Below are 21,158 nucleotides of genomic sequence, written 5' to 3' on the forward strand. Positions count from 1 at the left end.
TTTTTTGGAAAAATGTTAGATTTTATTCTTTTATTTCATGTTGTTTTTGAAGAATCAGTATTATGTTTTTTTTTCAATGTATATTTTATTTTTTTATTTTATGTTATGGTTTTGAAAAATCAGTTTTATGTTTTTTTTTCAATATATATTTTACTTTTGTATTTATTATTATTTATTAATTAAACCAAAATTCTGGAGCACATTCAATGAACGTTCATAGAATGTGCTCTCAATTCAAATCTTAACCTTCATAGAATATTTCTAGAATGTATGAGAAATATTTCACGAATCTTCTGTAAATATACTTAGAATGTTCTCAAGAATATTCCTAGAATGTATGAAAAATATTTCACGAATCTTCCGTAAATGTACATGGAAAGTTCTCAAGAATATTCTGGGAACATTTATAGAATATGAAACTCAGTCCACTTTTAATGTCCATAGAATGTACCCAGAATATATTAAGTGTGTTTTGGTAATATTCTTGGAATATTTAAACATTCCAACCAGAGCTTCTATGAATATAATATGAATGTTCTTGTGCTATCTGGGATGGGAATTAGTTGAAACGGAGAGAGATGTCACTGTTGTCGATTCAAGATGGGTTTTCAAGAGGAAGTCCAGCGCTGATGGAGAAGTGAAATATCGAGCAAGATATCTGAAGCGGTAAAGGAGGCTATTTATTTAAAAGGTTTATTGTACGAGCTAATGGGAACAGCTCTTTGTGTGAATTTGTTCAGTGATAATCAAGGTGCAATTAAATTATCTGCGAATGATACCTAGCATAAAAGGTCAAAACATCAGACATTATTTTGTTCGACAAGTTATTGCAGAAAAGCAAATTGTATTGAAACATTTACCGACACATGAAATGCCAGCTGATATTTTAACGAAAAGTTTACCTGCTGTTAAACATAATTATTTTTCAAAAATGTTGGGCATTCATGATATGTAGTAGTTCTTAAGTTTCATCATGTGATTTTGTTTTTATTTGTACTGTGTAAGTGGGGGTGTTGAAATATTTACCCAGTACATAAGTAATATAAGTTGTCTTGTAGTATTTCTATGCGCGGCATGCGCAGTTGTATATTTTATTGTGTGTAATTGTTAGATAGGCCATGTGCAAGCTATGCTCGCCCCTTTTCTCTTGTTGGCCGTTGTTGAAGAGTATTATTGTATATTTGTCAGTGTGTTTACTACACAGTTATTTCCTATATTTTATTAAAGACTTTTAATTATTAAACAGTGCGTTTAATTTATAACATAACTCTCAATGATGCTTGTAGTTCATTTTCTCTTCAATTGTAGCTTGATTCCTCGGGAACATACCTCAGTTAGTTTGTTCTTTTTGTTTTATACGGGAGTGAATAAAAAGAATGAAAACTTTTATCACAACACCCTCTGTTTAGTGAATCGCTGAGGACGGGAATGTTGACGAACACTTAGATATTACCCCATATTTTCTGATCATTTCTTTTTTTTTAATTGCGATATCTCAATTTTGAGTTTGTATGGTTACAGAATGACAATCATCGACTTGATTTCATTGATACAATGCGCTTACTTTCTCATCAATATAATGAAATTTCTTTAACGTATACAGGGTGAGTCTTTGACTTGTACTTCAACAGAAGATTCCAATTCGGCTCGGTTGAAAAGATACAGGCTGTTGAAAATTCATAATTTATTTTTTAGTTATATTTCGCCAATGGAATGAAATAAAAGGAAATGATTTTCGGAAGAAGAAGTTTTTCAGTGATGTGATAAATACTTTCCGAATTTAAAATTCCACCACAGTTCGGTCAATTTCAGAATGCCCGCTATAGTAAGTGAGAAAAAAAAGTCGTATCGGAAAAAATTACGAAGGAAAAAAGTGTTTCTTTCGATATCAGGAATCTTCGGTTGAAAAATAAGTAGTCAAAGACTATTTTCATTGATATTATGAATCCCTGTGCATCAGCAAAATTGTGAAATGGATTTTGTGTGTTCCTTTTTCGATGAATCATTCATTGGATAGAAAAACTTTGTTCATTAGATGCGGGCGGCAAGATGGGTATCTGCCTAGGCCCTAGACTGTCTAGTCTAGAGCGTCAGTTTGACTATCAATAACAAACTATCAACAAATAATTTGCACAAAGCTTGAAATTGTTATTCTGTAGATACCTACCCGAAAATTATAGCACCGTCTGTTGTTCCTCAAAAATCTGTTCAGTTTTTCATTATTCTGTTTAATTTTCTATGGTTCTGAATTTTGCACGAAGCTTAAATAGAATCTGTAATCACGCAATCACGGAAATGTTGAGTATGTACTTCCTTTTTCAATATTCTTCTTGAGTTTTCTATAGTCCACTCCAAATAATGCGCATTTTCATCATGATAGAGTTAGCAGTTTTCATAGCGTAAACACATAGTTTACGTATTTACAGAATTGAAAATGATAAAGGTTTTTTCGAAAAAAACTTTTTCTGCACAAATATTAAAAAAAAAAAGTGAATCCTCGTTGAGGACATTTTATTCATAAGAATCCCATTAACTCATGAACCGTTGAGTTTTGACCCAATGTATGGCATATTGCTGAAATTTTCATTAAAAAATCTATCTAATGATGCAATAATTTACTAGGTTTGCCATTTGAAATAAGAAAGTAGTAGTCTGTTTCCGGTATAACCGGAAGTTGTAGAGATCTGAAAATATTTTAGGGCGGAAGATCATTGTCTCAAACACCAACATGCAAATTTTCAGCACAAAATTATGATGAGTTTTCCATGAACCCCTAATAGGCCATCGCGGTGAATCACCCTGTATAATCTTAACGGTTGAATTTAGAATGGTCAGAGCGGTGAAAAATTTGAGACATTTGATCGTTTACGAGTTCTACAACATATAAAAAATTCGACCAAATTCACAGAAAGCCAATTCCTTTTGATGCGGTGCGTGGTTCTTCAATCCATATTATGACTTATTTTTCCTTTGTACGTAGATATCTACTCGATGAGTAAATTCTAAACATTGAATACTGATGAAGTACACAAAATAATTAAGTAAACTTTTATTATATTATTACAAATACAGATATTCGAAACAAAAATATAAACTGAAAACAAATCATTGTCAATAAGGATGCAGTCTAAAAATAATTAACAATAATATCAGCATATTATATCCCGCATTTATTATTACGTAATATTAATCATATGTTTTCGTTTTCTCTAGATTAAATTTTTTTTAGTTTGACTAGAATTAAGTATCTACATTTGTAAAAATAATAGTATTTTGACTAGATCAGCGTATCGATTGGTTTATCATGAATATATTACAACAAACGGGGCAAAAATAGACGAATCGAATGAGTAACTATTCAGAAATCAGCAGTAATATATGATCAACAAATGCATCTATTGTGTATCGTTATCATTGTTAAACTTCTTATTTGATAAGATGAATCTAGAAGTAAATGATTTTTCAATACGTTTTCCTAATATTCATCTGAACTGATTTTATAAGGTACAAGCCGATCTTATTACTGTAAAATGAAAGGATATAAATCGTAGGTTGGGTAAAAAAATAGACACTTTCAACCGTCTGTCATACAATCGAAAATATTGGATAAAAAGAGTATATCGTTTTGTTCAAGAAGAATAACCTAAGATCGATGGTCAGGTTATATTTTTTGAATGTCTCATCTTGGTCAGTTTTGCAAAGCTCATAAAAATTATGAATTCAGCGATGCTACACCGGATTCTAGCCTAGATAATGTTGGTGATTAAAAAACCTTTTTTGGAGATAAGAAGAAAAGCAGGACTATTCATGTTTAGGCTAGATTTCAGTGTTGCTGTGGTGCCTTTCGCTTTTAAACTAAGATACGAACTTATTATTGAATAGTTTTATATATTTAATAATTTCATAAAAGACTTCAATTGAATTCGATTCCGTATTTTTGAAATTTTCACCTTAACTTTGTAATAGAGAGCGCCCATCGAGTTTCTCTAAAGGAGTGTGATCTCCATTTAGAGTAAGTACTAGTATTCAAATCACAGCTCAACATTTTGTTATACAACTCTATAAAGGTACTCAAATTATATTCGATATACATATAGACACTTAAAGCTGGAAAGCAGCAACCAAGACGATTCAGCTTTTATTTAAAGAGATTAACTTAAGAGGCCAGTTGTTACTATGAACTCAAGCAATTTTCTTTCAGTAGGCATCTTTTTGGCATAGTAATCCAAATTCCTCTCCTCGTCAAATCCTCCATTTTTTTACGTTTAAAACGATTCCATTACCCAATCATAATTCGAGGACTCTTGGACCAAGCAATTCATTATAAGGTCTGGACAAAAGAACTAAAACTATAACAATCAATAAGTGGCCTTGTCCAAAAGATCCAAGAAAATATGGAGTGTATCGTTCTTGAACGAACGCTACTCGAGAAACATCAACGATCGGAATCTTTATACATAGGTTGATCACAATGAAATGTGCAAAATAGACATCACCAGGCGAAAGTTACAATCATTATAATTAATTTACAACAATATAGAAAAGGGGCCAATATCTGGCAACAGCTGCCATCTCACAGAATGGCACAATCTCAACTGCAACTCGTTCAACAAACATGTCAAACTGATAAAAATCAAGATTATCAAGACGGTGGAGATTGTAGAATTCGTCTAGGGAGTCGCGAAAGACTAAGCGATGGAACTCTACTGCTTTTTTTCGTGATTTATCTTATATTTTGTGTTTTTTTCCTATTATTTAACTCAGTTCTACCCTTCTGAACGCCACATTCTCCAATATCTATCTGAATATCGTGTTTCTGCCTATTGGGCAACGCAGCTCAGCAGGTCCCGATCAAGGGGGTAATATCGAAAAAATAGTCCTCAGACTGTTTTCACTAAGTCACCGGTCTGTATCTTCTGCACCTAACCTGACTTTCTGGTGGTGGGCTGCCTTCAGGAGGTGGGGGAGGAGGACCTTCAGAAGTGTCTGGAGAGCTTTCAGTGCCACCCCCTATCAGGCAAGTCGGAATACCTCGGGATCTAAGGCCTGTTGATAAAAAAAATATTAGGGTTGTAAAGTTATAGTAAACAATGAAATACAAAATTTGAATTTTATTCAAATATACCATATTTCAAAGAAATTTACATTGTAGGTTGAAATTTGACCATACACGCTATGACGGTTTCTTTTTTCAAGAAAAAATAAATATTTTTTTACCGAAACATTCTAATGAACAAAGATTATCATTTATGAGTAGTTAAGGTTGGATATTCTGTGAATACGAAACGGCATCTATGAAAGGGATGTAAGCAGTTCAAGTTTTTTAGCGTACTGGTTTTAGTTTGTATTCAAAGTATAATGTTCGCGAAGAAAAAACATCCCTCTAGCTTGATATCGATTGTTCAATTCAACCTCAAGACTTTCTTCAATATCCTCAATTAAATCTCTATTTTTCATTCGTCTTCTTTGGAAACGATTAGAAGCAACAAATAACATCGTGTTCAACTGAAAAAAGAAATTGAAAAAAAAATTATGAATTTCACTTTATAGTTTAGTAGGTTTTTCGGTTTTCGGAAATATCTCAATTCTTACAAATTCGTTCCAAAATCTGAATGAAAATTTAACAATTCCATATTGAAATTATCGAAGACTTTGCTGTTGAAAGTATTCTGATCGGTATCATCATATCAAAAAATATTTTGAGTTTTATAATTGTAGTCTTCACATTTCCCAGAAATTCTTCAATATTTAACCACTAACATTCGCCCATCGAGTTCTCCAACTAAGATAATCAATATGGCAGAACAACTGATTTTTCTACAAAAATTTCATGCGAATGAAACTTATAGTTTATATAGAGCTATCTACAACTGAGGTTTGTAATTTTGTTTGAATATTTCAAATCTACAAATTCTCAAACGAAAACTGAAAATTTCAGAGGTAAGTTTGAAATTTTTTTCTTTGATTGATTTCAGTGGGATGTTATAAAAATAATATTATGTGTTTTAGGCAATTGTAAATTGTGTGCAAATTATCGCTTCGCTTAAAATTTGAAATTTGTAAGAAGAATTAATTGTATAGGAGGGTATATTTCGAATTTAATCAGTTCTGTTTAAATAATTAAATATCAATAAATAAATGTGCAGAAGGAACGGAAGTGAATGATGAACTAAAGAGATTTAATGAGTATGAATGTAATGGGATCGATACTGAGCCATGAAGAACACCAGTATTCATTAGGTGCAAGCTGCTGCAGCGTCCATCTATTACACCAGCTTCTCAAAAGGGTAAGGTTATCTGTTTCGTGGAGGGAGATTTTATCAATTAACTCCAACGTCTAGACAAGGAACACCTCTCTATACCGAGAATTGAATATAACTGACCTCCTCCGACAGTCGAGTGTCTTTTGAATTTCAAGTTCAGCTGACTAGGGTCGGTAACATATTTCTCCCCCTGTCTCCTCCTCCTCAGCCCAGGGGTCAAATCGCCGGACCAAGACATGCATTTTGAGAGCCTCTGTCCAGCGCCCACCGCCACTGGAATCTTGGACAGTTTACCACCCTCTAAGGCAGGGCTGGTCTGAAAGATACAAGTTAGGAGTGATCTCGAGCTCGTTCAGGGGTTAGTGTGTTTGTGCGAGAGCGTGTTAGTATCCAGTTTCTGGTTCTGGTGTTTTATCGAGCGGTATACTCACCGACAGTTCCCTGAGTATCTGACTGGCATTGTCCACGCCACTATCTTCGTCGTCAGGGTCCAATCTTTTCTCCTTAGGGTTCTCGGTCGCATCGAAGTATTCAGATTGTTCTTCTAAACCTGGACTCAGACCGTTGGCAAGGGTTCTTTTTTCTCTACTGAAATAATATCGGATATTTCTACAAATGCGGTCTTTTCTTTCTACTCTACGATTATCTACCTCTAAGGTAGGTAATTTAGGAATGATTATTTGTGGGGACCGTTTGATGTGATGATATTTTTTCTATTCTCTTATGGTCACTTGGAAATTTCATGGAAATATGGGTAGCTTACAGAAGAAGATAGATGTCAAATTATTCGGATGAACTCAAGATTATTTTCAAGAAGCGATTAAAGTTGTTTTTTAATTTAAAATTCAGGTAAACATTACACGTGAAACACACTCCCCCAAAAAAATCAACACACCACCAAAAAGTAGGCAAAAGTTTAATAAAGGTACATTCCCCTCAAAGCTACTTGTCCGATTTTCTTCTGAATGTTGGTGTGTAAACCGTATTCCCATGAAAACTCATATTTTATAAATATCGGGTGTAGCAATTAAAGCGTGTTTTTTTTTTCATAAAATTATAACACCCTATAGGGTGTAACCGTTACATTATCAAGTTAGAATTAAACTTACACTTTAGCCTCATCGTTTTTCAACATTTTCTTTTTGGTTAACTTCATCATATATGTTATTACTCGAGAAACACTATTTTATAGCATACATGATTTTATTGAATTTAATCAGCATTATCAGCACCTAAGTAGCAGTCACCTTAGCCCCTCAACTGAAAGGTATATACTGGAGATTTTAGAACCTCGTGAAATACCATTTGCGCCATATATAAGACAAGGATTTTTGTTGATTCAAGATGATGCCAGACCTCACGCCCCACGAGTGAGAAATTATCTAGAGGAAGTCGGTATTGCTACCATGGCCAGCTCGGAGCAAGGATTTAAATCCCATAGAGAATCTCTGGGATATTCTTGGGAAAATATTACAAGGGGAACATAACTTGAATACTTTGGAAGGCTTAAGGCGGAGTCTCGCATTTAAAGTATGGGCGTGGTTGCCAAGAAGTTATTCGTGCCAGATGCGGAAATACTCACTACTAACATTATCGTTCACTTGTTTCTTTTTATTTTTTTTCGTAATTTCGTTGTTGAATTTGGATCTTCATTTTCCATAAAATCATGTTATGCTATATTAGTGTTTCTCGAGTTATAAGAAAGATATTGAAGTGAAAAAAATGTTGAAAACAGCTGAACTGTAAGTTCAATTCTAACTCGCTAATGTAACTGTTTTACTCTACAGTGTGTTACGAATAAAAAAAACAAGATTTAATTGCTACACCCGGTATTTATAAAATAGAGGTTATTTATGAGCATACAGTTCACACACCAACAGTTAGAAGAAAATGAATTACCATTGAAAAAACGTCGAAATCGGACGTTGTTTTGACGAAAATGTATCTTTACCAGATGCAACAAAGACAAGAAGAAACAATAGAGGTAATTGAATAGCATTAACCACTGGATATTTGATGATATAGGAACTACTCAAAATAGTGTTTATTGTTGGATGAGTGCAGGCGCTCTCAAGGTTTCAATGCCACTAGGAAATAAAGTCCCATCCAGATACAAAGAAAGCTGAGGAATGTATCGAGAAAAAATCATTCGCTTCTAACTATCAAAGAGCATCTAGTTTCTAGAGAATAACGCTAACTTGAGAGGGAATACCACCACGTGACTGCAATTATAGATAAATTTTCCTCTTAGAACCACCGATTTTTATTTTTCACATAATTACCTTAAACAAAAATTTACATTGTAGAATGATAATATTTTTGATTTGCTAATTGAAAAAAATTATGATAACTTTTCGTTTTTCGCAAAAGAATAAAGCACTGATATATTTTAAAGATATTCAGAAAAAAATCCTTCAAAAAAATTATTTTTGCTGATAATCGACCGTCATACAGTACTGCCTTTAGTTATATGCTCCGTGAAGAGAAAGAAAATAACGTGAATGTACCGGGTTTTTCACCATAATTTAACCCCCCCTTTAACTTTGTTACTGAAAGAGGTACAGAAAAATGTTTTCTACAAAAATTTCACGAAATCAACTAGTGTTTTTTGAAATCATTTCACAAAATGAAATATGTACAGAGTGGGTAACATATTGATTGCAACTTTATTTTATAAATGGAACACCCTGTATATTTTTCTATATTTGACTGGCTCTTTTTCCCCTGATTTCGAATATATATAACATATGTTTGGTCTTTCTCTCTTATTCTGAGTACTACAGAGTTTCAAATTTTAAGAACCACCTAGCATGCTCAGTAATCAGTTTTCAAGTGGTAGGCTGCGATAACTCAAAATGCCCTTTTTTGAGTTATCTCGTTGGAAACGATATATCATATATGTTTGTCATTGAATGAAACTATTCATCGAATATGCACTACACAGAAGTTAAAATATTTTCACTTTATGTGAAGAACAATAAAAATAAGAAAGCTACAAGGAGAGAATATATGGAGTTGCATCCAAATCATCCAATTGCAATTTAACTGAAAAACGTATGTCATATCGTTGCCAACGAGATAACTCGAAAAAGGGCATTTTGAGTTATCGCAGCCTACCACTTGAAAACTGATTACTGAGCATGCCAGGTGTGTCTTAAAATTTGAAACTCTGTGGTACTCGGAATGAGAGAGATAGGCCAAACATATGTTATATATTCGAAATCAGGGGAAAAAGAGCCAAACAAATATAAACAGGGTGTCCTATTTGAAAAAATGAAGTTGCAATCAATATGTTGTCCACTCTGTATATATTTCGTTTTATGAAATGATTTTAAAAAACCCTAGTCGATTTCGTAGAAAACATTTTTTTGTACCTCTTTCAGTAACAAAGTTGAAGGGGGGTCAAATTATGGTGAAAAACCCGGTACAACTTTGATGGAAAGTCACTTGGTGGTAATTCCTCTTAACAATAATCTTTTTCACATTGAGCTTCATCAAATTATCTTCATTCTAGATACGTAGAAACAATAAATCAATAATGGTTCATCCAGATTATTGATATCGTTCTTTCTGTCGATATCATCATCAAAAAATAAACATTACTATCTATTATTACTCATCCAAGTTATTAAGGCAAAATATTCAACAATAACCGGCTGAAGACTCGTTAAAGGAATGCTTCAAAATTTATTGCATACCGGAGTTATTTTTTCAATATATATATATAGTGGAGTGCATTATTCCACACGTTTTATTTACTTTACTCTCCCTTGCGCTATCTATGGTATTCTACTGTCACTAGCACAACCAGTTAACATTATTCTAGTAGGGCAATAATAAGCACTCTACCACCGAGCTCTGCTACTGAATATACCGATGTAAACCAGGCTTAAGAGTCGGTTCTAGGCGAGAGGTCTGTTATGCTAATAATGTTGTATCGCGACAATTGTTAGGGTGACACCACGACATATTATGACTGATCCATTTAACATCGTGTACGTATATCAATGCATCATACTAAAGATGAATATCGATTAAAATACATTAGATCTCGAACTTAAGAGGCAATAAACCTACCTTGGATCCTGAGTGATCGTATTGGAAAACGATACGAAGGTGACGTTGGGATTCGAGGTCAAGTCCACTCCTGGCGAACACCTGGGCTTTTCAACGATCCCGTTTTTTTCTATTTCCTTCTTCTTTCCATCTATAGCATGTCTCACGTTCTTCAAACTCTGGTCGATCTTATCCTTCATGCTGGAACTAGAATCGGACTTTCCTTCGGTCCTGAGGTTTTCCAACGCATCCCTCCGAAGATCATCTGATCGGTTCTTACTCGATAAATTCAGGAATTTATCGTTTTCCACTTCCTCCTTCCTCGACTTATTGCTCTTGCAACTGTCTGACTTGGAGTTGGACTCATGACTGACGTCTTTTTTTGCTATGGGGTTCAGCACATGGTGTTCCACCTGGTCTGGACCATCCTTTCCAATCTCAATTTTTATTTGATCATCCAAGCTGACCCTCTTCTTAACTTCGACGTGAGGGCTATCAACGAAAGCCACTTGTTCCGTCTTTGGACTAGGAAGTTCCCCGTCTGCTCTATCTTTACTAGTCTGCTTCAAAATACTCTTCGTTTTTTCAGTCCTTGACCTGCTATTCAGACCGTTGAGGTGAAGTTCAGGTGGGTGATTCTGGATGTCTCTTGGTATAACTTTTGCGATGAAGTTGCTAGGGTTACTCTGTTCACCTGGCACCACCCGTATTTCCAATTTTCCAGCAACCTGTTCAACAGATTTTAAATGAATGTAGAGAAATTATAATGTTAGTTAAGAATTGTCAATAATTCAATAAATATAATCCAAAGAAGCTATCAAACTCACCTCTTCTAATCTGTCTTCATTTTGCGTTTCCTCAATTTCTGAAGTTTTCATTCCTTGTGCATCCTTTAAACAAACATTTGGTAAACTATTCCATTTGTTCATATTGTTTGGAACGTCTTTATTCGCTTCAATTTCTTTGTCGTAATGTTTGGAAGCTACGTTTCGCATCACGTCGACCTTGAATACTAGGTCATCGACAGCTGCTTCCTGAAGCAATGGCGGCTTCAAGCCAGATCTCAAAGACATACCTAAAGATGGAGCAGACCAAGATCTTGGTAGACCGCCTGAAAAACCACAAAGGGACCTCTTAGTTTTCAAAAATGAAAAGAGGGTTTTCTATGAGTTTGGATGAATACTTACTGTTAGTTCTTGAGTTAATTATATGAGTTCCACCTCATTTTTATCTTTATTATGAATAAAAAGTTGTCTTAATTTCTCTATTTCCAGCTATACTCCAGAGCAATAACAAACTTATCGAAAGCAAGGAGAACAGAATAATAAAGAGAGGTATTGTTTAAACAATATATTTAAAAAACAAAAACAAAAAAATCATAACAAACTGAAATTTACAAATACACATAAAGCAAGATTATCACAAGTATTACATTAACAAAACGTGCTGATGTCATGAAGCCAACTGCTGATTTAACTGAGCCTTAAAAAATCAAAAAATTGATCGCTGCATGATCTGGCAAACTCTTCGAAGCGAACTGTTAACAATAAAGTATAAAATTTTTGTAAAGACTCATTGAAGATTATAGCTGGAAATAGATAAATCTAATACCATAAACAAATCTTCACAACTAAACAATGACGAACTTAAAATAATATGAAGATGATAAATATGGTGTTGAACTGAACTCTTATTATAACAAACTAAAATAAGTTATGGCACCCTATCGCAATATGACGAATAGAAAATAATTGTATATATTTGTATTTATGACTGAATATGGCCTTTGACTGATTACCTACTTTATTGTTAACAAACGCAAGAGCGATTTATGTAATGTTAGGCCTTCTGGATCAAGCTGCAAATAGGATTTTCTTACCCATTAGCTGTGGGTAGTCTTCTATGCCCACTATGTTAACATATTTTCTGTGACTAGTCCTAGAATCTTCGCTTATTCTACTCAATACCGGAGGAGCTGTTTGTACGACGTTTTCTAATGGAACGCCAAGGCCGGCTCTATGTTCTGGCGATTCGGGTTTCCACTCATTATCTGTGGTTTCCTCGCTGTCGTCGAACTGCGATTTCCATTGACTGGCGAGGGTGAGAGCTCCACCTCTTGTCACCTGCGAGAAATTCAAGTTTGAAGGAGCTGGAAACGGTTGGGAAGTACGCTAACCTGTTGGCTGACATTCTCGTCATCGATGACAGCGAACTGGGTCAAACTCTGATCTCTGGCTCCAGCCCTCGAGCTTCGCGCAGCCGAAGGCTGTCTCCTTCTTGGTCTCTCTTGTTCCGGAGTACTACTTGGGTCTACCAGGCTAGCGGTGGTGGGAGCTACCACCCTCAGTCTTCCTACGGTTGCAACGCCACTCTGGCTCTTACGGAGAGGTGCGGGTTTCTGGTTGACGTCTGATATCGATTTTGTAGAACCTACAGCCTCGTTATCTAGCCTTTCTGGGGCCTGCTCTAAATGAGATGTTGCCCTACGTCTAGGAGCTGAAAAATGATTGTTGTGAATTTCGAGAAAATCGAGATTTATTGAATCATCGCAGTTATAAGGGCAATAGTTATTCTGAGACCCATCATTGCTTGAGTTCCATTATTAGGCTGGTAGAGAAAGTCACACCAATAGAAGTTGCATTTCACAAAAATGCTTACCTTGTTACTGTTATTTTTACTACACCTAAAGCACTAATGTAAATAATATTTCCTTGATTACAATTCAGGGGTACATTGAAACAAAAAAGTGAATTAAGACCAAAAAGCACACTCGGAGGCCACTTGAAAGTATTGAATTCAGAATGAATGATTTTGCCCTAATAAGGCCAACATATAAATTACCAAGTGTTTTCAGATCCTAAGCTAGATGACGCAATAAAAAAGGGACTAATATTGAAAGAAATTATGTCTAGAGATAGAGAAAATCGCTGACTTGAATTGTGCTTCAGTCAGTTGCAAATCCATATAGCATAAGTGTTATGGGACTCAGAATAATGATATGGTCAGACACAGATTAGAGAGCTCATCGCAATATCGAAAAATATTGACTATGAAACTGTAATGAACTAGAATTTAAAAAAATGGGCTAGAGTTCAACTGAAGCAGTAGTAAGTAAGTAATTCGGAATCGGCAAATGATAACACCACATAATCATTCTAGAACTGAAAAGTAAGGGTTCCGAAGACTTTTTATCTGATGGAAGCAAATTATAAAATTGTAAAAATATCTCACTATTGGTGAAAGATCTGCTCAATGAGTCAAAGTAATCAACTTTTCTGATATTTATCAGCAACGTGAGAATATCGGAAAACAAATTACTAGAAAAATTCAATCACAAGAGAGAACATACCTTGCAGAATTTGTTCTGTGGAAGTAGCGTTGCAATTTTTATCCACATTTGGTCTCGCTGTATTTGTTTGCAATTCCGTTGGGTTTGCAGCTGTGCTTTCTGTTTCCAGTCTCTTTCTCCTAGCATCTTGAGCCTGCAAAGAGTAAAAACATTCAGAAGAACGAAACAAACTGTGTAACGAAGGGAAGGTAGAGGCACAATATCGAAAGTATTATTTTCTCACCTCCTTGTTGTCGGTTGGCTCGATATTCTCTTGGTTATTATCTACGGCATGTTTAATGTGTTTCGCATTGGTGGTAGGTGCTGCTGTTGTTGTGGGTTGCGTATTCTGAGGCGGTGTGATCGTCTCTGCCGTAGAAGTCCTCTCCCAATCATAGGGATCCGATTCTTTAACTCCCCTCCTTTTCATACAACGTTCAAAGAGGGAAATAAGCATCTGTGAATTAAAATACGGTTGGTGATAAGCTAGTAGATACTCATTATGATGTTTTTTGGCAACCGTCCGGGAAGTGCTCACTTCCCGGACAGCTTTTCTCTGAGAAAGTAGCATTTCCCGGCCTAGTCCAGAAAGTACGTACTTCCCGGACTAGGCTGGAAAAGAATCACGTCGTTTGTGTCATTGTGAATATGGAAATCTTGGTAGGTATATTTTTAATAAATGCAGTTGATCATTACCATAGCAACCGAGAAAACGGCTGACGGTTCATATGAAATTAGTTGTCAACAATTTGCATGTTTTTTGATCGCAATCGCAATAAAATATGGGAAGCAGCAGCGATACTGGCAATGAAAATGTGACTTGGGAAATTTTCAATATAGCAGCCGCGGCTACAGCAGAATTATAACCCGAAAAATCAAAATCGGAGTACGAAAAGGTTAGAGATTTGTTCACGGAATGGATGGATATGAAATACTGCAAAACCATAACAGAGGATGTAATTTTGGCTCATTTGGCGCATAAATCAGAAAAAGTCAAATCCTCCACTTTGTGGAGCATGTACTCCATGTTGAAGAGTACGATTTCAGTGAAGAAGAATGTAAATATAGCCTCATTCCCAAAAGTTCCCGCATTTCTCAAAAAAAAGAATGTTGGCTACAAAGCCAAAAAATCAGAAGTCTTCAGCAGTCAGCAGATAAGCAAATTCATTAAGGAAGCTGATAATGAAACATATCTAATGCTGAAGGTGATTTTAACAAAATATTACGATTGTAGGATATAAGGGTATCAATTTAATTTTTAGGTAGTAACAATTTTTGGGTTAGCCGGTGCGTGTAGAAGAGAAGAATTGACAAAAATATCAATTTTTGTAATAAACGACAAGGAAGACATGTTGCTTGTGGAAATACCGGATTCCAAAACACATATTGAGAGAACTTTCGTAGTAATTGGGCAAGAACACCGAATTAACAGATTATTCTTGAATTACAAAAAAAGGATAATGTTCGATTCAGCCTGTTGGTATCCACACTTTTGGGAATCTCGGAATGAAAATCGCAGAATTTTTACATTTATCCAATCCTTAAAAATTACACAGGCCATAGCATTCGTCGAACTTCGGCGACTTTATTTGTTGACAATGGTGGAAACATCACAAATTTGAAGAGACACGGTGGCTAGAAGCCTACCAATGTGGCTGAAGAATATATGGATAATTCAATTGAAAACAAAATTAAAATTGCCAAGATCATTCAAAAATCATCAGAAGAAAACAATCGATGTGAAACGGAAGCTTTGCCGTCTTGTTCTGGCTTCAACTAAAGGAATTTAAATATACCAGGCATTTCAAAGAAATTGAAACCTTTCAATATAATTAATTGCTCGAATTTTAATATAAATATTAATATTTAACGTTTCAGTTAATATGTGGTATTTTCTGTTCTGTTTAATTCAAATAAGAAATAAAATGTATATAAAAGAAATGTGTCCTCTCAATGATTTGTTATTCTACACGGTTGTTGTACGCAACGCGCCCGAAAATGCTTTTTTTGGACTCACAGACTTCGTCCTGGAGTTTTGTCTATTCGTCCAAAAAAAAACTATTATTACGTAAATTACTATTCTCTAATTCTGTGGTTACTCTGTTCATTCTTCCACATCTTGTAGAACAAAATCGTGCGAGAATATATCAGAAACGCACAGTTTTCATGGTTATATTTTATTATTATATGTTGATACTCCGAACTTTCCGCCACGGCTTTATCTGTCAATTCATCAATTTGCCTTAAAGAAATCAGTTCTGCCAACCAACATTTTTCAAGCCAAAAATCACTAAATGATATTTATGGAAATATTTCATTAATTTCAATAAGAATGCAATGAATTAGAGAAAATAATGTATAATACTCGTACAGAAGGCTCATTCTACCACTCGTTCATTCCAAAACTCGCCACTTCGTGGCTCGTTTTTGAATTTTGAACTCGTGGAATAATATCAATGCCTTCTGCACTTGTATTATAAATAACTATTATCTACCTGGTAATCCGGCTTATCTGCATACTCCAAACCCATTATATGGTCTAGGAATTGCTTAAGGTCTGAGGGTAAATGCTTCAATAGCTGCTTGTGGTCGTATTTTTCCTTCATCAAACCCACTTGTTCCTTATCTTTGACCTTTCTCCAGGGCAACTGGCCATTCACGAATTCAACTAACATGTAGAAGAGACTCCATAGGTCATCGTGCCTTCCCATCTCTACGCAAACCGAGAAATAAAAGAATAGGATTTTTTATTTTGGAAAATGAAAGACCCAATCAGATTATTCTAATAAACTAAGTAAGATTGTCATCATCAATTCCTCCCCAATTGAGGAGATATTAAAGTTGCAGTTGTAGAATAATATTTTTCTACGTTCATGCAAAAAGCAGAACTTTATTGAACTATATTTAGTGGAAAAAGAAGTTCTTTATTGCACTAGTGCAATAAAGTTTTTATTGCACTCATCTGTCATTCTACTTCAACGTGCTGTCATCAAGACAAACAAATATTTCAGCCTGAAGGAAATAACGATGTACAGTTACCAAGTACTCGTACGTTTACAACAGTAACAAATCAAGAAGTGGATTTAAAAAGTACTTCACTACGAAATATTCATATTGAAAATTGCACCAATTGTTCATTCACTTTCAACATTGAGGGTAAAAATAAAGTTTGAGTTTTATTGTTCGTAACGTATTAGTTCCTGTTTCAATGCAAATCGATATTAATAATAAAGTATTCAAGTTGCGCTTTTCATTTTCCTACACCTAGTGCCGCACCTCAATAAATCATTTTTAGCTTTTTGCATGAACGTAGAAAAAATGTTGTATGCAACTCGTGCAAAAATTGTTTATTGCACTTGTTGCATAAATAACTATTATGTGGGATATTATTCAGTGTATCATTCGTAATGTATTCCTAGCGTAGAACTCGAGACAAACTCACCTCTATTCTTATGTGCATTAATACTGGCATATCTCACAGTTCCCCTAAAGCCTGCAGCCGCTCTGGGGGCTCTCACTTCACCAGTAGCTGTCGTATATTGCCTGGCGAGTCCAAAATCTAACATGTATACTTTCCTACAATTATATGGCAACCTTCCCATCGAAAAATTACTCTGAAATTCAACAAATTAGAAGTTAAATTACGGGTTTTTCAGTTTTACTCACAGGTTTAATATCACGGTGCAGGAATCCTACAGAATGTATACTTTCTATAGCTTTGAGTATTTGAAGTCCTAGACGAAGTGTCGTTGACAGGCTGAAAGACGCGCGCGGTTGTGACCTGCGAAGTTCCGCAAGGTTTCGCCCTTGGAGCTGCATCACTACGTAATTGAACCTGTCGTTTCTACCACAGCCAATAAATCTGAAACAGGGAGGAAATGAGAATAACAAAATTACGAAATGAAGAACTTTTCCGTTTTTCTTCATAACAATTATTATGTTGAAATAATCAAGAACAAATTTCGAGCTTATCTAATTTTCTCATAGTACATAGGCGTACAACTTTGCTTCCGCCGTTTTTTTTCCGAAATTTGAGGCTTCAAAGTAAAAAACTGGTTATACATTTATGAATCAAAGTATTGTCCAACGCTGACCCCTACCTTCACCCATTTTTCGGGCAGCGTAAGAATTCCGAACTGGTCATCTTTCGAAGCGATCCACGAATCGATCCAAATTTTTATTTCTTCAAAAGACCGGAAGTGCTGGTCAGCCAGGCGTGTGCCATTGATCGAAACAAGTGATAGTCCGAGGGAGCAATGTCTGGAGAATATGGCGGGTGGGGTAGGACTTCCCATTTCAACGTTTCGAAGTATGTCTTGACCAATTTCGTAACATGAGGTCGAGCATTGTCATGTTGTAAAATAACTTTATCATGTATCTCGTTGTATTGCGATCGTTTGTCTTTTAATGCGCGGCTCAAACGCATTAATTGCGTTCGATAACGATCACCTGTGATTGTTTCAGTCGGTTTTAACAACTCATAATACACTACGCCAAGCTGGTCCCACCAAATTTTGAGCATGGTCTTGGAACCATGAATATTTGGTTTGGCCGTCGACGTGGAAGTATGGCCAGGATATACCTACCCATGATTTTCTGCGCTTGGGATTATCATAATGAACCCATTTTTCTTCTCCAGTCATGCGATTCAGAAATCTCTTCCATCTTTGCCTTGCAAGCAGGTGTCCTCAAGCAAACAAACGCCGTTCAACGTCTCTCGACTTCAACTCGTACGGTACCCAATTTCCTTGTTTCTGAATCATCCCCATGACTTTCAGGCATTTTGAAATGGCTTGTTGCATCACTCCCAAAGATCCTGCCAACTACTGTAGCGTTTGACACGAGTCTTGATCAAGTAATGCCTTCAATTCTACATCTTCGAAAAACTTCTCTCTTCCACCGCCATGCTGGTCTTTGACGTCAAAATCACCATTCTTGAAGCGTTGAAACCACTCTCTTCATATTCTTTCACTGATAGCGGCCTCACCATAGGTATTTGTGAGCATTTTATGAGCCTCAGTAGCAAATTCCTTCATATTAAAGCAGAAAATCAAAAGTTCCCGCAAATGACGAGAATTTGGCTCGTGAGCTGATATACTTAATCGAGAATAACTTTATGATGCAGACACAAATCGACTAATATTTCGATGGCGTTATGTTTACGAACACCTAAGCTTATTGTATGACATTTAGGATCTATTTATTTCGACTACCACTTCCCGCTGCAGCCATCTAAACGGCGGAAGCAAAGTTGTACACCTAATATTCAATCCGCAAAAACGAACTGCCACGGAATCAATTTAGATGATGGATTACATTGAGCTTCATGATAACAAAATTGTCTTTTCAACTTTAAGATTGCGATATCATTCCTCTTTCCTTACCTACAAATATGTTCTTTGCCTTGCAGTTTTTTGAGTACTGCAACTTCCATCTTTAGAACTTGTTTAGGTTGTCGGGCAGATTCCACCTTCAATGCAACATGTTCTCTTGTTATCAGATCCAGGCCTTCGTAGATTTCTCCAAACCCCCCACCACCGATCTTCCGACAAACCTAGAAAAGACAGGTGAATGAAAAAATTTGATTACATTTGTGATCTAAATAGAAGATTATTCATATTCAACCAAAACTGAAATTGCTAATCAAGAAGTATAAGTTGAGTGTAAGAAGATTATGAATATTTAATCAGTGCGAAGTTCGTTGTAGCCATGGGTGAATAAAGGTCATTCAAAGAAAATTTTAGCTTCCCCCCTTTACTTGATCCAAAAGTATCTCGAACAACAAGTCTCATCTTACTTAGATTTTTATACGGAAATTAAATGATACGAAGCAGAAAATAAATAATAAATAAATTCCAAAAACCACAAGTCTGTTCAGTCTACCAGGAAGATCGAATAGAACTACTTCAGCTGACTCTTCAATGGTAAACCAATTATACTTTATATCCGTGAGTGATCGTACCACATGAGAAGCAATCCAAGGATACACTTCGTTATAGTACACGTATATCCATAAATCGATCCTATCCATAATGTGCTCCAGACATTCCTGACATGCATCAGTGTCATTTTTTTGAGTGTTATCGACGATCAGTTTCATGTTCTGGGACATGCAAACTGAAGTTTTCCATAACAACAATTTGCTTGCAACTGTTTTTTAGCCTCTACCACATTAGGTATGTTAATCGCGGAATAGAAAAATCCGACTGTAGCAATTATTCGATTTCATCGAAATTATTTTATTATAGCAAATTATTGAGACTTAATTGAAAAAATGACCGAGAAACTTGTCGATTGTGATTTATATTATTTGCAAGAAGCCCAAGAGCCTCACAATAATATGAGATAAGATAACATCGGACAAACCTAACAATCTTACATTTCGGTTTTGTGATAATTATATTCAAAAATTTTCGTATCTATCCATATCTGCATTCGAATCCAAATTCTTTCGGAAAATTTTTTTTTTCTTCGAAAAATTTTTCGATTATAAATAATGGCCAGACTGGACTGATTATTTTCATAATTCCACCAAAGAAATATTTGTGTAAGCTATATTTTGCTTCTCTTATTCGCAAACACGCGGTATAGGTATAAGGTATAATATCTATTCAAAAAAATGGTGGAATGAAGACGAGATTCAATTGTCCCTAGGCATTAGTTATAATTCCTTTTGTACAGAGAAGAAATAATTTCTTCCGACAAACAAAATTTCGGCTATTTCCAATAAAACAGCATTTACCATCACATAGTAGCTTTATCAGTCCCATATTTTTACCGATGAAAATATTTGTTGTTGTTTTTATATATTGTGGAAATGGAAGTTTATCATAACCTTCTTATAATGGTATATGAATGAAAAATATATATGAGAATAATATTGAAAATTTGGAAATTTGAATTTAAACGTTTCGTTATGGAGATGACCATCATCAGAGATATCAAAGATTGAGTGACAGGTGACAATTGTAACTTCGACAACCTCATGCATCACAGAAAAATGACATAAAGTCAATGGGTCTCAGACAACCGAATTTACGTTTGACCCACATCCAAAATCGCTTGAATGATTGCGCACGTCAATAAAAAAAGCCATGCACGTTCCTTCTTACCTTCCATCTTTCCTTTACCACATGACCCGGCTGTAGAAGATCTTCCGAAGTCATCGTGATGTTGTTATTCTGGTCCGTCGAGTCGAGATTGCCCTCCCAGCTCAACTTCTTCGGCCTGGAAGAAAGGAAACGCACTGTTAAATGTCTCTCGCCCACGCATTTCTGTACAAATTGATTGAACCGCAGGCCGCAACCATCAATACACGCACACGTATGACTCTCAGCTTTATTAGAATGAAAATGGGGTTCGAAATTATCGCCGATCAGCTGAGATATTGACTAGTGCGCCTGCGTCCATTCTGCTATCTGCTTTCATTCGATACGCCCGAGGCTGCCGTCTTTGTATTGATTTTTCTGAATAAGAAATCAACACCAAAAAAACAATTAAAACTTCTAGGA

General features: G+C 35.4%; 1 protein-coding gene across 4 annotated transcripts in view; it reads right to left on the reverse strand.

The window, feature by feature from the left end:
* Positions 1-3,034: 3,034 nt before the first annotated feature.
* The window catches only part of LOC123677184 (tau-tubulin kinase homolog Asator), a 62,006-nt gene continuing 43,882 nt past the window's right edge, over positions 3,035-21,158 (reverse strand). For 3 of the 4 annotated variants that reach the window (XM_045613756.1, XM_045613757.1, XM_045613758.1), the window contains exons 2-15: positions 20,760-20,874; positions 19,032-19,201; positions 17,314-17,509; positions 17,090-17,261; positions 16,143-16,360; positions 13,892-14,104; positions 13,669-13,801; positions 12,496-12,815; positions 12,199-12,442; positions 11,147-11,430; positions 10,341-11,047; positions 6,695-6,851; positions 6,384-6,579; positions 3,035-5,046 (exon numbers count right to left, since the gene is read on the reverse strand). In XM_045613756.1, the coding sequence (XP_045469712.1) occupies positions 4,895-5,046; positions 6,384-6,579; positions 6,695-6,851; positions 10,341-11,047; positions 11,147-11,430; positions 12,199-12,442; positions 12,496-12,815; positions 13,669-13,801; positions 13,892-14,104; positions 16,143-16,360; positions 17,090-17,261; positions 17,314-17,509; positions 19,032-19,201; positions 20,760-20,874 (3,277 nt within the window). In that variant the 3' untranslated portion in view covers positions 3,035-4,894. The remainder of the gene's footprint in view (positions 5,047-6,383; positions 6,580-6,694; positions 6,852-10,340; positions 11,048-11,146; positions 11,431-12,198; positions 12,443-12,495; positions 12,816-13,668; positions 13,802-13,891; positions 14,105-16,142; positions 16,361-17,089; positions 17,262-17,313; positions 17,510-19,031; positions 19,202-20,759; positions 20,875-21,158) is intronic. The other variant, XM_045613759.1, reaches the window with a different exon arrangement.

Source organism: Harmonia axyridis, chromosome 3 (assembly GCF_914767665.1).
Source record: "Harmonia axyridis chromosome 3, icHarAxyr1.1, whole genome shotgun sequence".
NCBI lineage: Eukaryota > Metazoa > Arthropoda > Insecta > Coleoptera > Coccinellidae > Harmonia > Harmonia axyridis.